At 39.7% G+C, this 9,465-nt stretch overlaps 1 protein-coding gene across 1 annotated transcript in view; it reads right to left on the reverse strand.

Moving 5' to 3' along the window:
• The window catches only part of LOC311039564 (protein mono-ADP-ribosyltransferase PARP11-like), a gene marked incomplete at its 5' end in the record, with an annotated part of 35,656 nt that extends 33,187 nt beyond the window's left edge, over positions 1–2,469 (reverse strand). Inside the window, one exon of the mRNA XM_084049504.1 lies at positions 2,298–2,469. Within this exon, the coding sequence (XP_083905630.1) occupies positions 2,298–2,469 (172 nt within the window). The remainder of the gene's footprint in view (positions 1–2,297) is intronic.
• Positions 2,470–9,465: the final 6,996 nt, after the last annotated feature.

Raw genomic sequence — 9,465 nt, forward strand, 5'->3', positions numbered from 1 at the left:
TGTCTCTTCTATCTATCTATCTATCTATCTATCTATCTATCTCTCTCTCTCTCTCTCTCTCTCTCTCTCTCTCTCTCTCTCTCTCTCTCTCTCTCTCTCTCTCTCTCTCTCTCTCTCTCTCTCTCTCTCTCTCTCTCTCTCTCTCTCTCTCTCTCTGGGGTGGCCATAGCTGAGTGGTTAGTGAGCTCGCCTAGGCAGCCAGAGACTCTGGTTGCCCCAGGTACGATTCCAGGACAGGTCAGCAAATGTGTCGATGAAATTAAATTTGTCCCTCAGCAAGACTCTTAACCCCTAATTGCTCACAGGCACTCATTGGAAACAAGACCGCAAGGACTTTCATGAACTGACCTGTTAAAGGAATTGTCATTTCTCTCTCCTGGCCCCATATTATCGCTGCTTGCAGCTATATTTTAACTTATGTTCTAGTGTTTCCTGCTTTCCTATCCTGTGTTCGTCCATCATGTTTGCCTGTGTGTCCTGTTATCCTTGCGTGTGTGTGTGTGTGTGTGTGTGTGTGTGTGTGTGTGTGTGTGTGTGTGTGTGTGTGTGTGTACAGTACTCTCTATGTTCAGTGTTCTCCTGCCATGTGGTTTTCCTAGAGTTTGTATAATTCCTAGAGCTCATTGTGTACCTCTCAGTTCCACCTCAGACTCTGCCTCCAGTGTTTTGACATGTTGCACGTCCCCATGGACTTTGATTATCACTTGATCTGGCTCGGTTGCCACTAAAACTGTTTATTCACAATAACCAGCTTGGCCTCTGTTTCTCCTATGGGTCCTATATACTTTTCCGATGGACATCGTGACAACAAGCCTGTTTTGACTACAGATTGTGTATTGTCAGTGGTGGAAAGTAACTAAGTACATTTACTTAAGTACTGTGCTTAAGTACAATTTTTAGGTATTTGTACTTTACTTGAGTGTTTCCAATTTCCGATACTTTTACTTCTACTCCACTACAATTGTGCTTTTACTCCGCTACATTTATTTGAAAACTTTAGTTACTAGTTACTTATAGATTTTGATCATTATTACAAAACATACATTAACCACTTCAGCCCTATATACATTTCGGCCATTTTGAAAATAGCCGATCTACAAGCTCACAATGCGACTTATTGTGAGATTGTAGATCTGCTTTCTATTTTCAAAAGATTTGTATACATTGAAAACGTGGGACATTCTGCATAATGAGTACTTTGTACTTTTGGTACTTTCAGTACATTTTGATTTTTACTCAAGTACATTTTGAATTCCGGACTTTTACTTGTAACAGAGTATTTCTGTATTGCAGTATTGGTACTTTTACTTAAGTAAGAAAAAAATGTACTGTACTTTTTCCACCACTGTGTATTTTGTACATGCGACCACTGATCTGGATGAGGCTGGCTGACATTGGAACATCTTAAATCTGTTTCTGCGAGGAAGTGCATTCCCACAAGTACAATAACCATAAACCCTGGTTCACCACCAATGTCAAAGCTCCAGTGGTCCAACGAGGAGGCGTACAGAAGGGGGGATATAGTCCTGTATATCCACACAAGGAACACACTGAAAAAGCAAGTCGAGTCAGCCAAAAGAGTGGTTAATCTGAAAGACTGACTAAACAGGTCTTTGGCCAACAACGCTGTGTCACTGGCAGACAAAGACTGTATTGCTACAAGATGGGTGACCATGTCTGAACATCTAAGTTGTTTTTCACTCTCTTGACAACTTGTTGTGGTCACTTTCCTGCAAAGACGTCTCCTCTGTGTGCACACACAGGTCAATAAGGTCAGCCCTCTACCTAGTCTCAACCAACCTCACTCAAAGTATAGGCCTACTCTATATAGACTTGGACAGGCTTATAAAATCTTAACCCCGAGGCAAATTGTGTTAATTTATGACATACATGTTTTCTAGGGGTAGTAAAGGGATAGTTCACCCCAAATGACTTTGTTTCTATCAATTACTCACCCCATGGAGACTTTTTAGTTTTAGAGTTTTTCGTTTTTGTTGCATTCCTAAGCCAATAATTTGATGACCGGCGGCGGCTCCAGTAGGAGATTCAAGGTGTCTGCTGTATGTCCAGCTCAAAAATGAGTGCTAATGCCTCAAAATGGACAATTTAAAGATGGCGGCCCCAGTATGCTGAAATATAATTTAAAAGAAACATACATTTTTGACTGAACAAGGTAGAAACTTGATAGATCCTGTCTCGGCTTTCGGGAGGTTCCAGACTCTAGCCTATATAGCATTCGGAGATTGTGGAATAGTTGTCTGCATGCATGGCTATACGTGAGACTATAGCCTCCACACCTGTCAGTGGATGACCAACTTCCTCACTGACAGGAAGCAGCAGGAAGCAGCTGCGGAAACTCTCATCCTGCACCAGATCGACCATGAGCACAGGACTCTGCCACAGGACTATATGGCCTCTCCCCACTGCTCGCTTCTCTGGTAACACCAATGACTGCACCTCCAGGGACATCTCTGTTAAACTCCCGAAGTTTGCATACAGAGGGGAGGTTTGAACGGCTGGCCCTCTGTTGCAGCCACAACCATCTTGAGCTGCTCAAGACAGTGGATATTACAAATCAATTAAATTCAAATGAGCTTTATTGTCTCCATCACACAAGCATGCACGCACGCGCGCACACACACACACACACACACACACACACACACACACACACACACACACACACACACACACACACACACACACACACACACACACACACACACACACACACACACACACACACACACACACACACACACACACACAAAAGAACGACTCAGCAGAGGATGTACTTCCTGTGCCAGCTGAGGAAGTTGAAATCGCCACAGGGACTGTGGTGGATGCAGTTTTACTCAGATCTCGTCACCACCACGCACCACCTGAGCCAGGAGGAAGCTGGTGGAGAAGATCGCTGCTGAGCCTGCAGCCAAGCCCCCAGAGCCACAGTAGAACAGTGAAGCGGCCGTCGCCTGGTGGTCAAATCTGGGATTGCAATACTTCCGCATTTAAAACGCCACTGCACATGCTTCTACCGTTTGAAACCTCAAGACTTCCGCATTTGGGCACCCAAATTTGGTGCCCAAATGCGGAAGGACAGCATTCTTCCGGGTGCTTCAAACGCCAGTGAGCAACTTTCATTGAATTGAATAGCTGGGGGCGGGGCAATCCCCAAAGCTTTTGTGTGACGCTGTAGTATGATCAAGTAGCGGCGTTAATTTACGAAAACATACGAAAACAGATAGGAGATTTCTTCCCGACAGTAACGATATATACTATGCACTTTATCCACCACTGCTGATTCTGATATGAATGTTACAGTGCACAAACATACAGCATACTGTCTCACACGCCATTTAAAAATCACAAAACCGTCACAAATGTTTCGCGTTTCAGCATCTTCTATCCTTTATTGGAATGTTTGCCTTGCATATGGATGTGGTTCTTCGTTATTTTCACATTAATCGTTTTTTTCCACATAGAGTATGTTCAGTCCTTCCTTTGAATACAGTTTTTTAACTTCCCGGTATTTATTATTATTTTCTCTTTTTCTACATGCTCAGGCAGGGTCACTCCTCAGACAACTTGCACTAAACAAAACAAGTGATTGACAAAATTTGTGCACGGACACAGTAACGCTTTCAAAATGTTTTTCTATATATGTTTTTTTAAACAAAGTCATTAAGTCAAGGCAAAAAAAAACACATTTGTCTCCATTTTCAAAAAATAACCAGGCATGGCATTACATCAAACACATCCTACTGCAATTCACAGTTAAAAACATACCCAAGAAAAAGAAGAAGAAAAATAAAGAATGAACGAAAAAAAGAACACACTTTTAGTAGAACTGGTCAAGTAGGCCTACTCTTTTTGCAAATAATGTGTTTGTTTTAATTTAATCAGACAATCCGAACATAATGCAAGTGATAAGTCAAGTTGTCAGTCACAGACAAGTGCATTCATCTACGACTATGCTGCGATTGTCGAAATGTCTCTTTTATGTCAAACACCTGCCATTTTGATATCCAGGCATCTAAAAACAAATCATTATTTGCAATGAGGTACCATTGTCTGGTCAGATATTGTTTTTCTTTTTCGTTCTACAATCCAGCAATTGTTCAGATGGTTTGGCCAGGATAAGAGATGGTGTCACGTAACATCTTGGCTGTATTTCAAGCCCTTGCATTTCCGAGCCTGCAGGCGAGACCAGCTTTGGTTTGAACACTTTGTACAAGACATCATCAGCAGAAAGGTCTTTGCATGCTTACTGTACAGTACAGTATACTCACAGGACGACATCATCACGTACCAGGATGTTATGTTTTACTGTATGCTTAACAAAAAAAGTAAAGTTAGCATTTGGTGTTCACTTGTACAGATGTTCTGTATTTATCCCAGTCACTTTTACTCATGTGTAGGCTACTGAAAACAGGGCAACACTTGCTCATAAGGTACCCGTAATTAATGCTTAATGTATGATTACTTAATATATTATTTAAGCGTTAATTAAGCATGAATTAAGCATTCAGTCATCATGAATTCCTTGTAATTCATCATTAACAGCATTAGTTAATCATTAGTTAAGCAAAGTTACTTAATACATTATTTAAGTGTTAATTTAGCGTTAATTAAGCATTAATTAGGCAATGATTCATGATGAATTCCCTGTAATTCGTCAGTAATTAACATCATTAGTTGAGCAAAGTTACTTTTAAAAGAATTACAAGGAATTCATGATTAATGAATGCTTAATTAGCACTTAATTAACACTTAAAGAATGTATTAAGTAATCATAAATTATGCATTAATTACGGGTACCTTATGAGCAAATGTTACCGAAAACAGTATAGCAACTGGAAACAGTAGCCTACTGAAATAAAGATGAAAAATGTAGGCAAAAACATGGAATATCAAAATAACGTTAAGTATAATGGAGCATATTTACGATATGTACATGGTTTCAGTTCTTGACATTCTCCCTGAGCCTGCAGGAGAGGGCTATGGTTTACTATTCTGACATTTTCTCTCTAAACAAAAAGCCATACAAATATGTTATCACTTATGGCTCAATAGTTAAAAGAGAGCGAGCAATTTCTAAAATCAGGTGTACCAGAAACAAGTAGCTTTTTTAATGTTGTGTTTGTTTGGGGAATCGGGAAATAGGTCAGGGAAGAGACAGCGGAGTGTGAAGTTTCTATTTTATTTTTGTTACTTTGTTTGCGTAAAGTTAATGTGGGATTATCCCTGTGTCGGTTCCTGCAGAGACTGTAGGTTTAAATATGTTAGGTATAAAAGCAGCAGAGCATTGTGTCAGAGAGAGAGAGAGAGAGAGAGAGAGAGAGAGAGAGAGAGGGGGGGGGGGGGGTCAGGTTCACCTAGGCTGCTGGAATCTGTTGTACCTACAAGACTGCTTTTGTTGTCCACCAGCCTGAGTCATTCTTGTATGAGACGTGTACCTTAATTGTAACTTAGTAAAGAACGGTTCACAACACCATACCAAAAGAGGACCAGAAACATTGTTTCAATTCTTGACATTCTCACAGAGCAACATGTGCCGTGCACGCAGGAGAGGACAAGGTTATCACAATGATATTGCTCTCTCCTGACGTTTTAAAACACATGGTCGTATGACAATTTGGTCACTTGGCTCAATCATTTAGAGAGGGGGAGAGAGAGAGAGAGAGAGAGAGAGAGAGAGAGAGAGAGAGAGAGAGAGAGAGAGAGAGAGAGAGAGAGAGAGAGAGAGAGAGAGAGAGAGAGAGAGAGAGAGAGCAATATGTAAAATCAGATTGTACCAGAAATAAGGAGAGAGGTATATCTATCCGACTTGCTCAGGACAGCAGCAGTGCCGAGGAGAATGTGATCCAAATGTCTTCAAATAACAATAAACTACTTGAAGTTTATTGTTATTTGAAGACAATTTAAACATTTTTTTTTCATTTTAATGAATTCAAAAAATATATAAAAAATTAAATACAAATAAGAAAGCAAAAAAAACTCAGTTATTTGTTTACTTTACCAAATTCATCCAACGTACAGTATAGCTTGAGTTTAAGACTTGATGTTTAGTCATTACAGCCCAGTCTGTTATTTAACCATATGCACCCTGCATAGCACTGTCACAAGGGTTGTGAGTAAATATCCCGTTTTTCTTTCGTTTCATACATTAAAAAAAAAAATGATTATTTCAAAAGATTTAAAAACAAGTTTAAACAACATCAATAAAAATAAAACACATTTTCCAAAGTATTTCATAAATAAAATTTGAAAATCAAATCATTTCCATACATAAAAAAATAAAACAAATGCTTTCACGCCATGTTGTGAGCTTGTCGATCTGCTATTTTCACTAGTTTGGGAACTGGGCAAACGTCTAATTTCTCTTGGGAACCACTGCTATATAGCATCCCCGTTCTGGGGTGAACATTCAGCGAAGATAGCCGATCTACAAGCTCACAACACGTCGCAACACTTTGGTGAAGATTTGGTGTTGAGAAAAAAGAAAAGGGCCGTAGAAGAACAGAAATATGGCAAACATTTGGGGGAGAGGGGTAATTTACCATCAAATATAGAGGGTATATGTGTGAGTGACAAATAAACCACTTTCTTCATTTAAATGGTTAAACTTGATTTAGACATCAGAAGTCATTCTCATGTTATGTAACAGGTAACATGTGGGGACACGTTGATATGGCTGCGATTGGATGGAGCAAATATCTCATCATTTATTCACAATGTACACTGGAGTGCGAAAGAAAAAGCTAGGCTAAGCTGCAGATACAGTAAAGGCAATAGGATAATGTTGAATAGTTATTTTTTTTAAATAAACATTTTTTTTTGCAAATGCTTCCCTTTGCCGTTAAAAGGCACTCAACCTTTTATTCTGATAAGAGACAAGGCATGGATGAAAACCATTACAGAAAAACAAGGGTTCTTTCAATCCGTTTCATAGTGGTAGTCTGAGGTTGTTTTGAAGGTTTCCATTACACTCCATGCACTTTCCATGCAGAGTAAAAAACAAAAAGAAACAAACGAAACAAAACAAGGGTGTCACGCATAGAAAATTGCATATCTGCAAGCTCACAAAGCGCCACGACACGACACGTTCTGAGCTTGTAGATCTTCCATTTTCAGCCATTCTTCAGGCTTGAGTTTCTTTTGTTTGCGGGTTTTGGGTTGACGGTATGGCACAGACTTTAGCACTACGTTAAACATAAAGCAGAACAAAACAACATCTCCACCCAAGAACATTGTGTTCCATCTGCAAAGGAACCCTGATGCAATAATGGCAGGTTAACACTTGTCTTCCGTCGGCGTTTGCAAAATACATCATTATGTTTCCCTTGTGTGCAAAGGAGGTACAAAATAAAAGACATCGTATAAAATGAATATATTGGACATAGGCTCGTTCAGCGTCCCTGCATTTACACTCAAAATGAGAGCGGTGAAGGTAGAAAATGATCACATTATGATATGATGAGGCGTCCAGCACCAGAAGAAAACAGTTATGATTCATTGTTAAAAAGGTGTGTAAAAGTGACCTTTTTTTTTGTTAAAAAGTTAAAGGAGAAGTTCACCCAAAAAATGACTTATTTTCTATCAATTACACACACACCATGTAGCCTTGAATTCATGGAGATGTTTTAGTTTTTGTCGCATGTCTGAGCCAATAATTTAATGACTGGGTGGCTGGTCAGTCTTCTAGAGTATAGACTGATCGCTATAATTGCTATATAGTGTTTGTTCAGTATCAGGAGTCTCTCCAGTTCTTTTTTGGTAAACAAAATACATTTTGAAGTTCGGGGTACCACTTTCATCGAATCAGGAGAGGAACCCAACAAAGGTTTATCGGCTTAAATTTTATAGTGTTCCAATACCAATTGTGTCTGCCCTTTTCACTTTTTTATCCCGTCACATTTTTCTTTTTAACCATATCCTCACTTGTTAATGTATTTTGTCTTTGTAAAAAGAGCTGAAGAGACGGGGACACCCGTTACTGAACAAACACTATAGCAATGATTACTCTCGGAACATACCGCTATTTAACGCTTACTTTAACAAAACAAAAAGATCACTTACATCTCCTATATAACGTTCTAAATGTCACTTCATCAAATGGATAGTCTAACAACAGATACCAAGTGTGTTCTTGCTAATCCCTCTCTTCATATCTCTGTCGGGCCACTTGAGAACCCAAGGGCGAAACAAGAATGCATCAAAGAGGCCAGTGTTCACTTCACTTGTTCCTTGGCAGATAGCAGATATACTGCAGCTCAATTAGCAACGTCTTCACCCCCCCGGAGAAGACCTACATGGTACCTTCCACAATTATTTGTTCAGAGAAAGAGAGAGAGAGTGTCTTTCTGGTCCTCCTAACAAGCAAAATGGTTGTCTTTATGGTTTTAAACATTTTTGCAGATCTACAAGCTCACAATGTATCGCACTTTGACACGTTGTGAGCTTAGGGTTGGCATTACGTATGTCCTACATATATGTTAGCCCCATTTAGAACCTCTCCCTCCGCTATGTAGCTCCGAGATGAGGTCCTACGTGGCCCGGTGCCGTTTTAGCGAAAAATGTCAACACATTTTCCACTTTACATGTTTCTTACCCCTTTCTGCACATCGTATCCAAAAAGTAAAGATTTTCTGAAATGCTCTCAGATGTTTTAACTTTTAGCGTACAACAAAATCTATCCAACGAGTTGAAAAAAGCGTTAAATAGCTTCTCTCCTTAAATGTTTTTAAGACATACCCGGAAGTTGCGCCCGTAGAGATAACATTACTGATTCCCCTACTGGTCAAATGTTGAATTGCATCTTCTAATGCATAATATTATGGAACCGGCTGAGGAGAGAAGCGATTTAAACGCTTTTTTCAACTCGTTGGATAGATTTTATTGTACACTAAAAGTTAAAACATCTGAGAGCATTTCAGAAAACCTTTACTTTTTGGATACAATGTGCAGAAAGGGGTAAGAAACATGTAAAGTGGAAAATGTGTGGAAAATTTTCGCCCAAACGGCACCGACAAAAAAGGAACCTCATCTCGGAGCTATACAGCGGAGGGAGAGGTTCCGATTGGAGCTACATATATGTATGTAATACAAACGTGAGTGTGTGTGTGTGTGTGTGTGTGTGTGTGTGTGAGTTAGGAGGGGGGGGGGGGGGGGGCTATGGCGAGTGCATGAAGATGAGTTACTTGTCCTCAATGTGTTTGACATCTTTACTGAAGTGATGCCATTTAGTTGTTGTTGTTGTTGTTGTTAGTTAGTTACAGTATCTATGCAAGTTCTATTTACTCCCTCATCCACATGGTTGGTCACATATGGTCACCAATGATCACAAGCTCAAATACAACATATCTAAGACATCACAGTTTGACAAGCAAAGTTTAAATGAACATCAGACCACTAGTGTTCTTGTGTTCCATATACAGTATATATCCTTTTCGGTCGGGTCCGAAC

Source organism: Gymnoscopelus microlampas, assembly GCF_963454915.1.
Source record: "Gymnoscopelus microlampas genome assembly, chromosome: 23".
NCBI classification, from domain to species: domain Eukaryota; kingdom Metazoa; phylum Chordata; class Actinopteri; order Myctophiformes; family Myctophidae; genus Gymnoscopelus; species Gymnoscopelus microlampas.